We start from the raw sequence: 19,430 nt of genomic DNA, 5'->3' as shown, positions 1-19,430 counted from the left end.
TCTGAGTTCAGTCTTGAGAGTGGAGGGTAGAATGAAGACGGATTTAATTAGAAAAATTAGATATGCAGATAAACAGGTGGCAATAATAGATTTAAACCAAGCTTTTATTAAAGGAAATGTATTGTACATTGATTTTGGACTTTGTCTTTTAAGTTGTTCATTTAAAGACTTTTAGCTACTGTTTTATCAACTTGTAAGCTATGTGTGTGGAATAAGAATAGACTGATGAGATTCTTACTTTATAATAACCTTGAGTAAATACACCACTGATTCACTGTATTTCATAAAAATGTGTCATAATTAATCACTCAACTCCTATTCTTGTTGTTTTTATGTTGTGCTCAAATCTATTTTTGCTAGATTTGAGCAAAAATAAAGACGTAGCACTTATTAAATTTAGCTGTAGCTTTCAGTTGCGTGTTGCACAGATTATTGTTCTTTTTGCTGTTCTGCTTTTTGTAAAGCAGCGCCAGCAAAACTAGAAAAAACTACATTTTCTGCCAAACAACAGTGTGAATGCTGGAAGATAAAACATTGATTTAAATTTTGATGAAACACCTGACATGAAGCAGATATCCTAACAATGGCCTAATGTAAAAATGGGCACAAAAATTAAAAATAATTAGACTTTTACTAAAAGACTTTAAATCTAAACCGAAGCAGTGCTTCAAAGTGTCATGTGTAGGTTGAAAGGGCAAAGTTAATGCCATTGCTTTTGATACATTCAAGCTTATTAGGCATTCATATGACAATATTTACTATTATCTAAAAGCTGAACTCTTAGAGGACATATTTTCTGTGTTTTCAGTATAAATTGTTAATTCTTAATTTATTGTTTTAGGTGTTGCACCCAACCACTTCTACTAAAGGAGACGACAGACTAACTTGGGCCTCACACCACACAGATTCTCAATGATTGACAGCAACCATACCTTGACCTCTCTATTTTCACCAGCAAGCAGGTGGCATCAACTCCGTATTGCGTGCACATGTATAAAAGCAATAGAAAACTTTTCAGGGACAAATAAATGAGTTGTGTTTTTATATTATACTTGTTTGTCTACACTTTCAAGTGCTGCCCTGAACTAATGCCCATGTCACCCATAATTACAAGTACATCTGGATTGTCTCTTTCATTTTTTATCAAACAATGAATTATAAAACAAGTATAATGATTTAAAAAGTATATCAAAGTTGTAAAAAGCAGATGGTATAGCAAACACCTGGTGAATGAGCTAAATGTTATAATAGGGGAGGTTTATTCATACAAAAACGATTAATCAGGTGCTCCTCTTGGATTACATAAGGATATCTTATGTAAGTAGAGCTGTTGTCTCCCCTCAAAACTGAACGATAGCCGTTGCTGGAACCGATTGGTCATCTTGTCTTTAGAACAGTGACTCAATCCCTTCCCAGCACCGTTTGTTGCAGCCTCTAATGTTTCATCACTGCCTTTTTTTCCTCCATGTTGTTTGCACAGTCAGTCTCTAAGCACTGCTGTCATACTGTAAATCAGCCATTGTCCTGAAGCCACTGATTGAGCCTTGCAGTCTGCTAAGTACTGCTATATTGTTCTACATACTGTCGATGTGATTTGGTCTTTAGGTGGCGACTGTGTCAAGTTTCCTCAACAGTGGCAGCAGAGAGCATGGTTAGCTATTTATAGCAAGTCAAGGTGGATGATTGTGAACAAACAACTTTCTCAGGTTGTTGACCTTTAGTCTAAAATTACCCACTGTTTTATGCTATCCTTCAGTGTAGTTTGAAACCATAGCTTATAAGTATAACAGACTCAAGATCACTTATTTCTTTTTTCTACTGCTTCGTTACCGTCCCGGAAAGATGGAGGAAAATACAGCAGCAATGATGTCTGTTGAATCCATCTTAACCCTCTATGGCATGGCGTTGCCCTCAGGCAACAAACCACATAGCTGTACCTCACATTGCTCCTTTATTTTATTTTTTGGGGGGCATGATTTTTGACATATTTTTGTCCAAAAAATAGTTCTTTTATGAATATAGTTTTTGTTTGATTTGTATTTCATTTCTCATAATCAGTGTAGACAATCTTGGTGTTCTAGACCAATGTTACCCTGAGGCAACAAACCCAAATCTGGTTCCAGGAGGTGTCAGAGTCCGATTTTATGATTGACATGTAATTAGGGACCACCAAGCTCCCAAAGAATGCAGGAAAATATTTCTTCCCCACAAAAATAAAAAGTCATGCCATAGAGGGTTAATACATTTTAAACTCCTACTTTTGTGTGGGCAAACACGACAGCAAAGAGTTGTGGTCTCAGTTCTCCATCTGTGCACATTCGCGGTCTGAGGCCACGCATCGGTGAGTTTGATGCTTCTGTAGCCAAATCGGAGTCACTGTGCTTCCTTAAAATCCCTCTGTTTCCAGGAGGTGCCACATGTGGTCAGTTCATGTGCAAACACTTTTACCACAGTTTTTTTTGTTTTTATGGCTTAATCCGAAATGACCCAAAGCCGTGTTGAAAACTGAAGGATGTCACTGTGGTCTCTCGCTACCTCAAAACAGTGGAACTGCTGAAAATGATTCCAGCACTCACTCTTGACCCATCTTGAATCTCTTCATATTGCCTCCTCTGCTTTTTTTCCCTCTCATCTGGCTGAGTCATTCTCCTAATGGACACCACTTTGGGAATTTTCCTCATTTCTTTTAAAACTCTACTTATATTGTTAAGTAGAGTTCAGATTTTGTCCAGTTTCTTCTTGTGCATGTGAATCATGAGAGATGACTACCTCTTATTCTTCTTTTAACCGAATTCTACAAAACTGGTACTGGTGCATGAAATGTAAGTTATGCTAAGCAACAGACATAATTAGATTAGGATCTGATTCCACTGTTGTAATCACTTATTGTTTCATTCATAATCAAATTCTGTTTCTGAATCAGTGTTTCCCCTCAGTACACCGCCTAGCATGAGATGTGTCATGTACAACATCAAGTAAAACATACTGCGAGGAAGAAAAAACATCCTCCTTGTGTCAGGCAGTCTCATATAAGTGCCATCTCTTCTCATATCCTGAAACAAGGCATGCATGGGTGGAGTGAAAAGGCTGCCACGTAATTTAGAGAAAGCCTGGGAAACTCCAGCAGAGATTTTGCTAATTTAGTGGCAGGGAACCATGTATTATACATTTCTCAAGTTAATAACCCCATCTTGAATGGAAAGACAGATTTTGTTTACATTATTGAAAAACTGAGGAAGAAATGATGATGTATGGTTCCCTGTCATATTTCTAGAGCTACCATGCATCAATTAAATTTTTTTTAATGAAAACTTATTTTTGGATCTGGTAATAGATTCAAAAATACCACACATTTAATGTTTTATGACAAACTTTAAAGCAACCACTCTTTTCTTTATATGAACTGTTGCTTTACAGCAGTATAATTTGTACTATCCTAAAGCTATTCTTTTCTACATCCTTGTTGTAGATGTAGAAAAGATCCATTCACATCTACAGCTTTAAATAATGACAGGCCACCACCAGGTAACTGAGTGGCCAGCATATTTAACTGGGTACTGAGCAGCTTATGCATGCTAGTTACTAGCCTCTCCAATGATAACTCAATTATGTAGTCCCCTACTTATTTCCAACATCCACTGCTCAGTTATCTGTGCAGGCCTGTCATTATTCAGATCAGTAGTTGGCTTCGGAGTGGATATAGCCTCCTACGACAAGTACATAGCCACTGCTGATGTGCAACAGTCTAAATTTTGGCACTCTACAGTGCCATAGTATCTTGCTTCATATATTGACGTATCAAAAAATGAATTCTATATGGGTCCACGTGAAGAAATTAAGCACTGATGTGTGTATTGGGGTAAAAGATACACAATTTACAGTGTGCTACAATGCAAGTTAATTTTTGGCATGGTGTTATACTTATCAATTACTTCATCTTGTTTAGCTGAAAGTTCAATTCTTTACATAGATGTAGTGAGCGCCCCCAGTCAGAGTAAATTACTCAAGACAAGGCCAACTCCCATGATATGCCAGTCACTCCAAGCTTTCAGCATGCCGACGTGAGGGAATCCTCACCAGTGCAGACAAACCATCTTCACAGTGTAACAAGATATTAAGTTCAAGGTTCTTTATTTGCCTTTAGTGCCTGAAATCTTCAGTCCAGTCACACTGGAACTTTTGTGCAAAGTTCTATGAGTCAAGAGTTAAAGGAAACCCCCCCCCCCCCCAAAAAACAAACAAAAACAGACAGCGTGGAGCATATTAATAATTTAAAAGTTCTGTAACCTTCCGTAATGTTCCCCAAAAAAAGAGTCAAATTATCTTTTATTTTTTAAGGTAATATTTAGAAATAGTCTTCAGGCCTCTGAGTGGTGAGGTGTTAAGACAATATGTGTGTTTGATTGTAGTCCCTCGTTTTTTGTGAATGTTAGAAACTTTTAAAACGACAAAGCTGTTAAGACTGAAAGGAAAAATTTTAATATATTACTCAGAACTGGGTTGAGTAATTGTAAACTGTGACTGCATTTTCTCGGACTGAGTTCTGACTCGAGTAAGTAAGTCAGGAAACAGCCCCTGCATGTAAGCAGCGTCTGACCTGACAGACAGAAAAAGTATTTGACTGATCTATTTATGAACTGAAACTGTGCACAAGCCCCGGAGTGAGGCCTTAGAGTAAAGTGCATAAGGAACATGTTTTATGAAGTCTCTCATTTACATCCACAGTGTTTGCCAGCTGACTTAATTATAATCTAGTATAACTAGTTTTTTTATGAGTTTTTTTTCCTCCAAGTTGCAAAATCTCTGCTGCAGTCACAGTTGGATTTAAAAACAACTCTTAATCATAAAGGATATATTTTGGCTCTGCAGAGAAACTTGCCATTCTAAGTTTTTTTTAGTGCAGCTAGAAGTGAAACATGTCACAACAGCATGGCTGCTTTGACAAGAAGTTTCACCTAAGACCTACGAAGCAACGGTGCTGCAAGTAGGAAGTTCAGCCTGCTGAATTATGTTTTAGCTCCTCCCTATGTGCCTCCAGCTTGTTTCATTTCATGTTCCGGGCTTTAACTACAGTATTACACAGTAAGAGCAGGATGCAGACAAATGACAGTAATGTTCATTTGTGTTTTATTTTGATTTTACGTGGTAAAGTAAGGCAAAATTGTGAAGGAAAAAAAAACACTTCTAAAATAAAACCCTGAATTGTTTGGTGTGCTGTATTCAGTCCCCTTTTTGTTATAATTTCTCCACATCTGAGTTTTAACATTTTGTCTATTAAACAAATACATCTTCTGTGCAAATCAAGGGGAATCCAAATGGCTAAATATAAGGATGACATTCAGGGGACTAACGTATGGCAGTTGAATTCCAAGATCTGACCAAGTTTGCATTCAAGTTGCCCTTTTTGATATTGCAAACTCTGACATCGTGATGCCTCTTGCGGTTTGAAGTAGCATGTGGCGCTTCCGTTCACCTAAGCTAGATGTCTGCAAACTCTGGAAGTGTGGAAACTCGAAAGTGGCTCTTTAGACCTTCTGCAATGGCTCTTGTAAAACTTTGGCTAAAACGAACTACAGTGGATCCCCATCCAGTTGTGGTTCAGTATTTTTCTGTGGAATGTGACTAAATAATTTGTGTAAAATTCACAATTTTTTCCTTGAGCATATTTAAAGTATTCTAATAAAAAAAATCAGCTTAGGAAGTTAATCAAAGTAGGAAAATTATATTTTTTGATGCTGACTTGCTGTACCCTCAAGAATAGAAAGGAAGTGAATGTATCTGTCCTTTAGTTAAAAAAATGTAATTGTGGTTCTTAAAACATCACGTGCATTTATTTAAAAGGAATCCAAGCCAAGAGACCCAGGGTAACACATCATACTTGTGATGAAACATGGTAGTGGCAGAATCATGCTGTTGGAATGGTTTTCTTCAACACAAAAAGATAAACTAGTCTGAGTTGATGGAAAGAGCCTACAAAAGACTTGTGATAGGGGCAAAGGTTAAATGTCAAACAGGATATCAGCACTAAATATACAGTCTACAGATAACAGCATATCAGTGTGTTAGAGTGCCCCAGTCAAAGTATAGATCAAAAAGGTAAAATCTAGACCAAGATCCAAATGAGAATTTGGAAAATGGATGTCCACGAATTCCAACACATACCCCAAAAGACTAGCAGCTCTAAGCACAGCAAATAAGTGGTTCTGCAAATTTGTTCTCTAGGGAAGTCTATATACATTTCAAGTAGTTTGTGGTTGTAGGTGTTGTTGCAGTTCATTGATATTGGGTTAATGTTAAAGTTCAAAGCTTGCTTCATTCCTAGGAATATATTTTATAAGAATTAAAGAGCCTTAGCCGTACCAAATGGAACAAAAACAGGTCAGGGGGAACAATGGCTAATGTGTGTTCAGGCTGGCCTAGTAGGCTTAATCCACAGAGCAGCCTAATGGGTGTTAAAGGTACAAGGGAGGTTCAGTAATCAGATTAATGACAGGGTCATTTAATTAAGTTCCCTACTGGTTCTTTCTCTCACTGTTTTTTTACCTCGGCATGGTGAGCTTCTGTTCAGCCTTGTGAGATAAAAATATTCCTATTTTATTACCTTACTTTGACTAACTTTAACACTACACTACAGTTTTATGGAAATCGAACCAATCAAGATTTTTAGATTCAACCAAAACCTGCTTTTCGCTTGAGATGGATTAACTTTGTCCAGGACGTCCGATTTCTGCGCTGTCCTTACAAGAAAACCTCGCGCCATGTTGCGAAGAAGAAGCCAGTTTTTTGTGCTCATTGACAACGCTCTTTCTGTGAAAGCGGAAAAAGAAGAGGAGCAAAAGGAAGAGGAGCCCACAGCGAGCCCTTTTGAGGAGTATCTGCAGACGCTCCTCCACTTGAAGACGACCAGTGCTGTAAGTGAGCGGAAGAGTGAGGAAGTTCTCATTTCAGACATATAGACTGCGCTCAAAGCTACTGTGGGTTTTCCAACTGGATCAATCTGACGTCTAGAGTTTTAATTCTGGAGCACTTCAGGTCATTTTAAGTAAACATAGTTACTAATCACAGGAAGGCGCCGACTTGGACGTCATGTCTCTCTGTGCTGTCAACACGGATAGGTAGGAAGTTTGAAAGACATACAGGAAGTGTTACATGTACCAGTGGGAGCTTCTCTTATCGTTTCTGAGAAACCGAGGTGTTGCTTCTATAAATACCTTGATAGCGTTCAAACAGAAGGTGTCCTCTCTGGACCAACCAGCTGCTCAGTCATGTGTGATCATTTGCCTCCAAATGTGTGTGTCATCTTGTCCTATTTTTCATTCAACTTTACAAAAGGAAGTGCATTGCAGTCTAAAAAATACATTTTTGCTGTATAGTTGTTTGTTTTTTTGTCATAAGTTTAGGAACACATTTGGAGTTTTATTTGGACTCAAAGATTCAGAATATCACATATATTTTATATACATGTATTATATATATTTACATATTTATTTATATTATATATATTTTAATATATTTATATTAAAAGTAAATGTCAATGACACAAAACACATACATAGAAGAAATCTTTAAGAGGGAAAAACTTTTTCTGTCTGTCAGTGATTGAAGATAAATAATAAGAACAACAATTTGTATGCATTAAAAGCCTCTAATTAGCAATATTAAAGTCATCCGTACCCTTAATTATTAGAATTGTACAAATAAATTCATAAATATGATGAGAAAACGTTACCCAAGACTGTTTTGTTTGTGCCTGATCATATTTCTTTGCATTTCCGTATTAAAAGGCCCTCATTTCTGCTGAGGTCACAGGCAGCTCATGACCACTCTGATAACCAGAACTAAAATATCAGATGACATCTGCTGTGGACACTCATATGATCATCGTCTGTTTTTATTTGTGCGAGTTTGCATGTTTTCCTGTGAATCCTCTCTGATACTGTAGCTGTACAGGGCCGCGATCTTTTGTCCGAGAAAGACCCCGCTTTCTCGGACAAAGCACAATGTGTGTTCGAGAGGGGGCTTGGCATCTCCGTTAAATATTTGTTCTTGCTGCGGGACGCCCACCATCATGAAGCCCTGTGACTGCCTGCAGCAGTCGGCTCATGCATGGCGAGCGGTTCTGGTTGAACAGATAGAGCCTCGCTTTGAGTCTGTGAAGTGTGCGGTCGGGTCCACTCTGTTCGTTCCTCTGTGTTCTTTGAGGTTATGAATAATTAGTGAAAGGACAAGTCCAAATTTTCCAACATTTTGTGTACTTTTTTATTTTTTTCCCACCGAGGCCAGGAGGACTTTTGCTGGAACAATTCAGTTGTTTGTTGGTTATTTTAATTGGTTGGACTCTAACAGCCCACTGAACAGATCTGGATGGATGCTGTTTCTTTCTGTTCATACTCATTATTTCTGCAGGTGTGGGTTTATTAGCTAATGAGACTACCTGACAAATAAAGAATTAAACCTTTCGTATTTCTTTTGTTTCGACATCAAGCTCTTCTTGTAAGTTACACTACAGGGCCTTCCAAAACTCCTCTACCACATTACAATTTCAAACTTGTATTGGTATTTTTTGTGATAGACTTAATTTGTGGTGGTGTCTGCGCATCCTTAAAAAAATCTTAAATTAAGGACCTAATTCATTTAAAAATGGAAGTTCGCCTTTAACATGTTAACCAAAGGTCTTAAATTTTGTCTTGTCAGAACTATTTAATATTGTCTATTCAGTGTATTTTCTTTCTTGCGGGTCTTTTCTGTCAGACAAATGTTTGAGTCACACTCAGACATTTTCATTTCGTTCTGCTACTCGAGACACTTGATGCTACCAGTAACTCACTGCTAACATATCTTATCTAGTCGACTAGCTTGATAACTTTTTTGCGTCCATCGTAGGTAAGTGCAAATTTATTCACCATTTGACTGGACAAAGTTCGCAGATTTCTGTGGAGATAAATGTCTTAAATTCCTTTCATAATGGTCTTAAAAAGTCTTAAATTTGAGTGGGTGAAGCCTGGAGAAACCTGTAACCTACACTTATATTCAGCCCTCCTGAAACAATAGTTTGTAGAAAACCAAACCCTCCAGGATATTTCCCTTGCAAAATAGCTCAAGCTTAGTGAGATTGGTAGAACTTTGTATTTAAACATAACCTGTCAAGCATTGCCACAGATTCTAGCTTAGATTTAGCTATTCTATCTCAAAAAAAGTCTCTGTTCTAAACCATGACATTATAGTTATGGCTGTAAGCTAAGGTCCTGATGCAAGGTAAACCTTTGCCCCCATCTCAAGTCTTTTGCAGCCTCTAATATTTTCCTGCTGCACAAAACTCCATCCACTTTCCCATCAACTCTTCCCTTCTCACTACTGACTCACTGAAAAGCCTCCCCACAGCTTTAGATTGCCGCCACCATGTTTCACTGTGAGGATGTGAGGGTTGACTGCTTTCCAATGACATCTGGATGCAATTTCTAGCTCTAGATTTAGAGTTATCAAAATAAAACAGGCTTAAGTAAATGTTCAGTATGGATTTTTTAAAATTATATATCCTTTTCTTCCACTTCACATCAAGACTCTACTCATTGCTGGTCTGTAGCAGAAAATCTTATTGAAATTTGTGGTTGTGATGTGACAAAATTGGAATAAAAAGTCATCGTCTTAAAACAGAACTTAGCTCCTCCGTTGCAAAAGGTTTTGGGGGTTAGCAGTTGTTTTCAGCATGACTAACCCAAACCCACCTACCAGTCTTTACTCCCCAGTCAATATGCTGAACAAATGAAAAAGAAAAAAAGGCTTCTTTTCTCATTGTTCTCCATCCAGCTGAACATCTGTCTTGTCAAGCCCTGCTGATCCCAGCATGTTGTCTTTCTCTTTTCGCCCACTGACAGGCAGGGAAAAGTACTGAGGTCTCCACCATTCTCCTTGATAATATTCATCTAAAAATATCCTCCATGTCGCCCTTCCAGGTTCAGATCTGTTTATTTGGACTTTTCTTTCCCTCTATAATTTGTGCAGCTCGGGGTCAGAAAACTACAACAGTGCGTTTGCGACCAACTTGCTAAATAATGAAATACTGTTTTGGTACATTTGCTTCTTCTCCAGCTTGCTAGTTTGCCAATTCCTGTTTGCATTGTCCGTTTTTAAAATTTTGTTAGCCAACAAGCAGCTCTGTCTTTCCCCTCTTTTCTTGTCTTTTTATTAGCGTATTGATTTCAGCTGTTACTGCCAGAGTAGCACGGTGCCCTACGTGGAGATGTCTATAACCTGTTAAACGAAGATGTCCCCAGAAATGTTTGCTCAGGGAGTTTAAAATCAGTAAATTTCTTTTACCATTATGTTGTAAATTCACTCTATTCCCTTTTATGATGTGGCGCAAGAGGGCCTTTACTGGCCCTCTTTTCTTTCCATTTCTTTATCAGCTTTGTTTTAGGATTTAAAAAAAGGAATATCTAATATTAGATTACATTTTTATGTGGATTTTTTTAAAATGCTCAATTTTCAGTGAGACTCAGAAATTTCTTTAGAAGTTGTCAGAGTCTTTTGAGGTCTTTTATGTAAATATTTACATTTGAGGGTTTTTGATTGATGACTTTACTCTCTACTGCCATCTATGTTAGATAAGGGAATTACAACCACTTCGGGATTATTTTATACATTACACATCACTTTTTCCCTGTTAATAAATGAAGTAAGCGTGAAGGCTTATCTTTATATCCACCCTTAGATGAAGCGCACATAACAAACCATACACTGAGCAGACTCACTTACACACACACACGCCTACACACACTCCCCATTGTTTGTTGCTTTATGAATTCTGTGTCTGTGCTGGACACTAATAAAGTGTCCCCTTATCCCCTTATGGCTGTGATTGAATAATTTGGACTGAACAGGTTGCTAAATAATGTGCATTAGTTTAGATTAACCACTAGTCTGATACGTTAACCTGCACCATAATCCCCAGCTCTCTACTTAGGAGGGATTTTGCAGGGTCAGAAAACCGTTCCTATAAAACAAACATGCACTTGTTTTCATTTCTTACCACCAATGAGGAACCTATGTATTTAGGAACTGCTAAAATATCTTCTATTTTTGACCCTTTTTTCTAATTTCCTGCATGCTGCTAAGTATTTGTTAGTAGCAGAGTTCTATTTATTTTCAGTTCATGTTCTACTACAATAGTAGGCGAAACACAATGAGTTGGGGCTGTGGCCTGAAATAACAAGCTGAGTGTTTCTGGAAGGGATCGCTTACATTGTGTATTCCTTGATCTGGGAACAAGGTTAGGCGTCAGAGGCTGGCAGATGAAAAAATGGAAGCAGGTAAAGGTCAGGACAGGGATTTAGTAGGAGAGAAGGAGGAAAATTCACTAGATTCTGTGTGCAGGTTTGACCCTAACGCAGCCAACCATGACAGAGTTGGTAACAGTGTATAATTTGCATACATAGCCCAAGAGTGAACTTTGAGTAAAAGAGAAGTTTGTTCATTTTGCATTTGTAGTCAAAATATTTTTAACCATACACATCATTGGGACACTAGTGCTTTACATTTTCAGCGGGGGGATGCAGGTTTAAAAAATAATAAAACAGAAATGTTACCCTATTATTAAAAGTAATAGCTGACGATGTTTGAAGTGAGGTTCTGGTTTGTAAGTAGTTAATATCTGACCTTTAGGAACATTTTTGGATTGGCGAATTAAACCTAAAATATTATGACATTATATATATATATTTTTAAAAAGTAGATAAAAAGTAAAAAGTAGATAAAAATTCCTAATAATTTTTGTCTTTAAATCTATCACCTCACACATTCAAACCCATACGAAAACAAAAGGCTGCTCTAAAAATAATACATATTGTCAAATAATGGGTCTTTCATGACATAATTTTTCCTAAGCAGTGCAGCTGTGCTACAAAACATTGTTGAATAATTTCAGTCTGATCCAAATGATTAGTTCAGAGTAATTACCCAACAATAAAATAAGTCCATGTAAAAATCTATAAATCAGCCTTCACTCAAAAGTGCATATGTAGTTGTAATTTTCATACCACTTTGGATCTATATCAGACCGTTACTCTAACTGGAACCATTTTACGTGTTGCACAAGTATTTGTTTCACTCAGGAAAATCACTGGTGACACACCACCTCCAAACTCAGTTTCTTGTGTGATCAATCAGTGGATTCAATAAAAACAATTGTTCAACACAAACACGATGATGGCTTAAAGCAGTGGTCCCCAACCACCGGGCCAATTGGACCAATTGGTACCAGGCCGCGCAAGAAATAATGAACTACTTCCGGATCTTTTATTTTGAAAATCCTAAACCGGATTTTACCGGTTACGTCTTGCACGTCAAGCCTTGCGGCAGAATGAGTAACAAAAGAACATCGGAGTATTGCGCGCGCACCCCCCCGAACGACAGCATCGGACTCGATACTTCCGACGCCCCCACCCCCCACACCCCCCCGGTCCGCAAAGGGTTGACCGGTCGGCGCGACTAAAAAGGTTGGGGACCGCTGGCTTAAAGGCTCATAAAATTGCATTTGTAGTTGCTGTTGTGTGGTTTTAACCCTTCTCTGACTAGCCGGTAGCTTTAGCCTCCAGCTAATCTGGAGGCTCTATTAATTAAATGCATCAAAACTGAGAACTGTAAGCTATTCACGGCTTAAAAAACACACCAACCCCCTTTTTTTTACTGTAATGACGCCAACACCGCAGATGTAGTCCCGCCAACAGGGTTTATTAGAAATAAGTACAAGCTGCTATTTCTGAGGCTGCAGCTCACGCCTCTAACAAACGGGCAAACTCAACTGTTAGCTTCACTGCTAACTCCCCTCTGAACTCTCCCCACTTCCGGTCCTGGTACTCCCGCTCCACCGATCCCCCGCCCACATGACAGGCCTATCACATGTGAGAGGGAGCCAGCAGAGTCAGACAGGGAAAGCCCATAACACTACATAAAACAAAAAGGATCACATTGCAACTTATATCAAATACAAATAACCATATGGACCCCAGCAGAACTAAAACACAGAATCGTTACATTATGTTTTCAGTTTACACAATACATAAACATATGTATTGTGGTATACCTGAGGATAATCATTTTTTTTTCTTGTGCTACATTAATTGAAATAAAACAATCAAATCTGGTGAAAATTAGAAAAAATAGGTTAGACAAATATCACTACTTGCTGATTAAAGCGTGGTTGGTTATTTTATTAATTTTTTTGTTATCATTTTGTAAACATATGACCTGGAAATGTATTATATTGACAAAAACAAAGCTTAAACAAACATATAATGAAGGAAAACTTCCTAATGGTCTTGTGCTGTCCTTTGCACTTTTTTTCCCTTTTTTTAAATAGATTTTTGTTATCAGATCTGCTCCATCTTGTCATGGAGAGGTGATACTTTGGATGGGTTTAAATACTTTACTGGCTGGAATGGCAGGAGTTTGATGTGATAAAGAGGAAGGCTGTAACAGTATACACCACAATCGTTTCTCATAATGTGTGTGTTTTCTTAACAGTTCCCTGCCTGAGAATAATAAATTATTAATCTGATATTTCTAGTGTAGCTTGGAAATTGCACCACTGATGGTTATTCCATTTTACTCTGGCAAGAGCATCACCTCCCAGTGACTCATCATGACCTGATCAAGAAGCTTTGCACTGGGCGTGCTGTGGTGGCGTAGGGGATAGCGTGACCCACGTTTAAAGGCCTTGAGTCCTCGACGTGGCCGTTGCTGGTTCGATTCCCCTGACCCGGCGATATTTGCTGCATGTCTTTCCTCCTTTCCTGTCAGCCTACTTTCATATAAGGGGCACTAGAGCCCACAAAAAGACCCCCTGGAGGGGAGGGGAAAAAAAAGCTTTGCACTGTTTTTTTTTTTTATTGGTTTGCTGTATAGTTTATTCAATTTTCACATTTTGGAGAGGTTTTCAAACTTAAAGAGGCTCCCAACCCCCAGCCATATGTAATCTCCTCTTGAGTAATCCCGCCTCTTGTGTCATTCCTAGTCCTTTCAAGCTCCCTCCCTTTGTTTTGCAGCTCTCTCTCTCTCCCTCTCTCCCTCTCTGTCCTCTTCTCTCATCCCACTTATTCCACCTTACGCCTGATGGAGCAATAAGCCTGAATGCTGCTGGCAGCCAGGGACTCATATTCATTTGGTTGTTGAGTGAACCAGCCAGGCTTTGGATCTTTCCCTTCATTCACATTTTTTTTCCCTTTCACTCCTTCCAGAAAATCGGGAATTATTTGAACCAGCTCCTTTTTTACTGTGTGTGGAAGGTTGTGGGGTGGTGAGGGGGTCAGGAGACTTTGTTCCCAACCTCGGCACACTTCTGCTGATCTGCACTTGCTCCCACTTGGGATACCCAGACAAAGGTCCCACGGATGACCTCTCCAAACTAACTGTAGCTTTTCACCGCATTCACTCGGAGGGCGGTGAATTGAATGGGCATTTTCCAGAGTTTGGATGTTTCCATGCTGAGAGCCACCGGATAAGATGGTGCCCCTACAGAAAAGGGTAATCTGAGAAATGTGTGCGGAGGAGGAGGAGGAGGAGAGGAGGTTTTTATTGTGCATGATTTAGCTGCTCTGACGTGGGCTGCATGTTGTCTTTTATTTTGTTCTGAATTCTCGCTTTGTGGTTGAGATAAAGTAAATTAAGTTTTGATACTTCAATTGGAGCAAACTTCAAAGAAAGCATTTGGGGATTTAGGAGAAGCATAAACAGAAATTCCAAAGGAAGATTCTTCACCCAAAGCAGAGAAAGTCTTATTGTTTGGGTTTTATCCATTGATTTTCCTGACTGTTGATGAGGGATTTGTCATTGAAATTGGCTGACGATGCAGTCTGGAAAGTCCTCTCCCCCACTTCTCATTCTATTGTTTTCTTTGAGTGCTTCAATTGAGAGTCGTTCAGTTCCTGAGTGTTTTCATTCAGGGGTGTTGAAGTGATTTTATCTTTCCTCATGTGATGAAATTTTACTGAAGTAAAGCGATGAAACTTTACCGTTCTGCACAAATCTAAGCATTATTAAAAAAAACATTTGGCTTTCCTCTACAACAACCTGACATTGCTTCACAGAGCTGCAGACTGAAGCACACCTCTTCATCTTTTTCATCACCACAACCACTTCCCGTGTCACTTATGCTTTCAGTGCAGGATGCTTGAAGCATCGCTGTATCATTCTGCACGGTTTGCTTAAAAATCACATAGGGTTTTCTTTTTTTCTGGTGCTGACATCTAAGATTCTCCCCGTATTAGTCGGACGCAAAGAAGACAAAAGACATGGTGGAGGAGAGGATGGGAGACTGTTGGAGCCACACCAAGGTCTCATTTTATGTTTTTTTGTTGTTGTTTAGATTAGGTAATATTGTCTGGATTTAGACGTGACGTATGTGTGCTGATTTGCCAGATGAATTATTCGCTCTCTTTCCTCATTTGACAACTTTGCCGACATGACCTTAGCCAAGTCAAGGCTCATACTTTCCCCCACAAGTCACGAGCGAGTCTTAAATAATGACTTCAGTCTGAGCAGCTGTGTTTGGTTATCAGTGCTATAGACTGCTGGGGTCTGGATTTACTATAAGGCTCTGGAACATCCCACACTTTTTAAATCATATGTGGATCTGAAGGAGAAGTCGCTGGTGAAACTGGTAGCGCTGATTAATTGCTTATGGAGAAAGACGAGTGTCGTGTTTCTGGTGAGACGCCTTTCACTGGGGAATGCATTGCGCAGATGTGAACGAAAAGGTCACCCCATGCATATGGGGGTTTTACCTCAAAATCCATTCTAAAAGTAATGCTAGTATTTACATATACTCAATATGACCATCTAAAGAAGGTGCAGATTTGCCCTTACATAACCTTTTAGATGATTAAAAGCAGTTTGAACAGCTCCGTAGGTCAAGACGGAAAGCTAGCTTTAGCTGTTTGCGGTTTCTATTATTACCAGCATATAACAGCTCTTCATCAGCTTTCTTTCTTTCTTCAGCTTTCTTTTTTGAGTAGTCGCTATTTATTTTAAGGGAAGAGGGGGCGTCACACTGTGTGTGACGCATGTGATAGAGAGCATTCGCTGTAAAATAAGGTTATACTGTTTTAAATTAAAGGCAAAATGATGTTTGAAACCAGCATTACTAATTGTGGTCTAAATGTGCCTTCCCTTGAGAATGTCAATCCATAACTCTAAAATTGACATAAGGTTGTCAGTCTGTAAGAACAGCACACTGCTCACAACAAACAGCATTGTGAGTTCAATGACTTTGCTGAAAAAGATCGTGGTCACAGTAATACCGGTGCAGCTGAAAATGAACAACAGCTGATTTTGTGGTGCATATCTGTTCTTCACTCAATAAAATGTTCTATGCTAATCATGCAACCTAATCATTTTCGCCTCCTGTTCTTTACAGGATCAGTTTGATAACTTGGAGAAGCACACGCAGTGGGGGATCGAGTTTGTGGAGAAGTACAACAAATTTGTGAAGGAGCGATCGGAGATCGAAATCAACTATGCAAAACAAATTAGGTGAGTGCTTTAGCTGACCCGTATTTGATGTTGCAGTCGGGGCAAAAAAGTGGGTGTACTTCATATTATGCGGGGAATCTGAATGTCACATTTTGAAAACACACTTCTGATCCAGTTTTGTTATTTCTATCGTGCTCAAATTGTCAAAGTTTAAATAAGGCTGGATGGCATCAAGCAGGGTGTGTTTGTTTTTTCTTTTTCACCGCAGTTTTATCTTGCATTACCACATGCCGTGATTACTTTAGAGGGAACAGTAGCATTTCCTTTCTATCATATTCATGTCAGACTTTGTCAACAGATTAAGCTGATCCCTGAATCAGGTCTAATGAGATGCCTCTGAATTTGGGGCCAGTGATGTTGACCTGCAGCCAGCTTTCTCCTTTCCCCATTAATGAGAGGCAATGTGAGCGTCACAGGAAGTTTAAGTTTCATTCGAAAAAGTTATTGGACATTTTAGCGGCTGCCTTGCTTAGCAGATAAAATCATTCAGGCATAGAATAGATCTGATGAGTCAATCTTCTTTTTAATAAAAGCACTCACGTTGCTAAGTAAGCTAATTAGCTACTAAATAAGCTAATTGGCCTTAAAACATTAAAAGGTATTGTCTGTTTCCTCGATAGTAAACTAAATCAAAAGTGTTCCAATATGCAAAGATATAAAAAAATGTAAGTACTTGAATGAATTTGTGTCTGAAGTGCATCTCTATGACAAAGTAGCACATTTCCATGCAATCCCAATGTCTGGTTTCAGCCAGTGAAATAAGTCAAAGTGGACGTCTGCTCGACTCCCCTCTCCATCCTTTTTTTCCCCGTCTAGCTGTTTCTCTGTCTGCCTCTTTCCTCCTTGCATGTGAAGCTGTGTGTTTTTGTCACTGGTCTGAGCTTCAGGCAGAAAGGAAGTCAGGTTGTGAGGGGTTATGGGGGCGGGGCCTGTGTTTCCATAGAGATGACAAGGTATCAGCATTATCAACCCCAGGTCTGACCCAGATTTTTTTTTTTATTCCACCAACCACATGTGTCGGCTCCTCCTCTTCCTCTTCCTCCTCTCTTCCCCTCCTCTCACACACACTGTGTTGTGATACAGTCGCTGATTTTCAAAGGCAGTTTTTGGAGCAGAGAGGATCCGTCTCCTCAGGCCTCCTGCCGCTCATTAGTCAGCAACAGAAGAAGATATTCCCCCAAATCCGCATCTTCGTCCCCCCTCACGTTCCAAAGAGGATGGTCAATACGGCTACTGCCCTAAATATTCTGAAACTGTCCTGTTTCAGAATGAATAACTAATACTATGACAGGATTCGTATAAAGATTGCTTCAGTAAACCCTCTGTAACTTTCTGCAATTAGATTGTTTTTAATAGATTGTCAGTATTTGGTTGTCTTTAGGATTTAGTTTTTGTTGTAAATCTGTTTGAACATTTATATTCTAAAGAGCATTTATTGATTTCTAATACAGATTCAAAAGAAAAAGCTTTCCCCATGATGTTTCTCATATGATTAGAGCTCCTTGCAAAAATAGTTACACTTATTTTTCACATATTCTCACAACCTCAATAGATCTTATAGGCCAGTACAAAGTAGTACGTAACTGTGAAGTGAAACAAGAATAATACGTGATATGGGGTATGTGTCTAACGGCTTTCCACATCTAAAGATCACATTTTGTATTTATTAACCTTTGCAAAAGGACCACAGTGGTTTCTCTTTGACTGGGTCATTCTTAAATATGTTTTGATCATGTTCCTTGTAGCTCTGGCTGCAAGTTTAGGGTCAGTGTGATTCAGGAAGTGAATCTCCTCCCCAGTCTGCAGCCTGTCACAAGTTTCCTAGCAATATCATGAAATAAATTCTTAATAACAATCACAATTGTTGGCTGTAATGTGAAAAAGTGAGCAAAAAATTAACATTGTGTGTCGCAACAAAACCACACATTTATATATAGCAGCTGCATGTTTGAACAAACATAGATGGGACATAATTCAATCAGTCAGCATGTGCCTGCAGCATGTTGAGCTCATCTCACCATTGTAGGTTTATTAAACTTGCTCCACCACAGATGGAGCGGATGTTTTCGCCCCTTCGTGCTTACACAAAGAGGCCTGCTGCCTAACCATGTCTGTTATTTAGCGCATTCTCGCATAGGCACACGCTATCGGATGAGGCTAACTCCAGGAATATTTTTTACGGGGACAGAGGATAGCTTGAGACAGAGTTTCCAGGTGCGCTCAACACATTGTCTCTTGTCTTCTGGCGCCGCTTCGCCATACCTAAGAACTACACCGTGTTTCAAATTATTATGCAATTGATATTTTGTCAAATTTTCTTAAACGGTCAATGCAAATGATGGTCAGTATAATTTTCAAGTCATGAACTATTACTGTATAAATCAAATTTTACTGAACAAAGCTCCCCATGAGAACAGTATTGATTTCAAGAATAAAAAAACTCAAAATGCAAAATGTTCCAAATATTATGCACAGCAGATTTTCTAAACATTTTATGGATTATAAAGAACTGCAAACGGTCATTCTTTGAATGTGCAGCATTAAGTGGTCACATGTAGTAAAGTTAAAAGCTGTTTCAATCAAAAACATCTTAACAGGCCAAGTTACATGTTAACATAGGACCTTCTTTGATATCACAGCACAATTCTTGATCCATTGAACTTGTGAGTTTGTGGAAAGTTTCTGCTTGAATTTCTTTGCAGGATGTCAGAATATCTTCCCAGAGCTGCTGGTTTGATATGAACTGCTTTCCATCCTCAGATCTTCTGCTTGAGGAAACTCCAAAGGTTCTCAATAGGGTTGAGGTCAGAGGAGGATGGCGACCATGCCATGAGCTTCTCCGCTTTTATGCCCACAGCAGCCAATGACACAGTGGTATTCCTTGCAGCATGAAATGGTGCAAC

At 38.9% G+C, this 19,430-nt stretch overlaps 1 protein-coding gene across 20 annotated transcripts in view; it reads left to right on the top strand.

Annotated features, from left to right (window-relative positions):
• Positions 1-19,430, top strand: part of fnbp1 (formin binding protein 1) — a 66,587-nt gene that overhangs the window by 6,391 nt on the left and 40,766 nt on the right. For 5 of the 20 annotated variants that reach the window (XM_023338841.1, XM_023338847.1, XM_023338848.1 and 2 more), the window contains exons 1-2: positions 15,178-15,329; positions 16,412-16,527. In XM_023338841.1, the coding sequence (XP_023194609.1) occupies positions 15,288-15,329; positions 16,412-16,527 (158 nt within the window). In that variant the 5' untranslated portion in view covers positions 15,178-15,287. Of the gene's footprint in view, positions 1-14,107; positions 14,521-15,175; positions 15,330-16,411; positions 16,528-19,430 lie in introns of those variants that run through there. The other 15 variants (XM_023338839.1, XM_023338846.1, XM_023338844.1 and 12 more) reach the window with 9 other exon arrangements.

The sequence above is a fragment of the Xiphophorus maculatus genome, chromosome 8, assembly GCF_002775205.1.
Source record: "Xiphophorus maculatus strain JP 163 A chromosome 8, X_maculatus-5.0-male, whole genome shotgun sequence".
In the NCBI taxonomy this organism is placed as follows: Eukaryota; Metazoa; Chordata; class Actinopteri; order Cyprinodontiformes; family Poeciliidae; genus Xiphophorus; species Xiphophorus maculatus.
The sequence above is the reverse complement of the archived record's forward strand: the minus strand, read 5'-3'. Positions and strand labels throughout refer to the sequence as shown.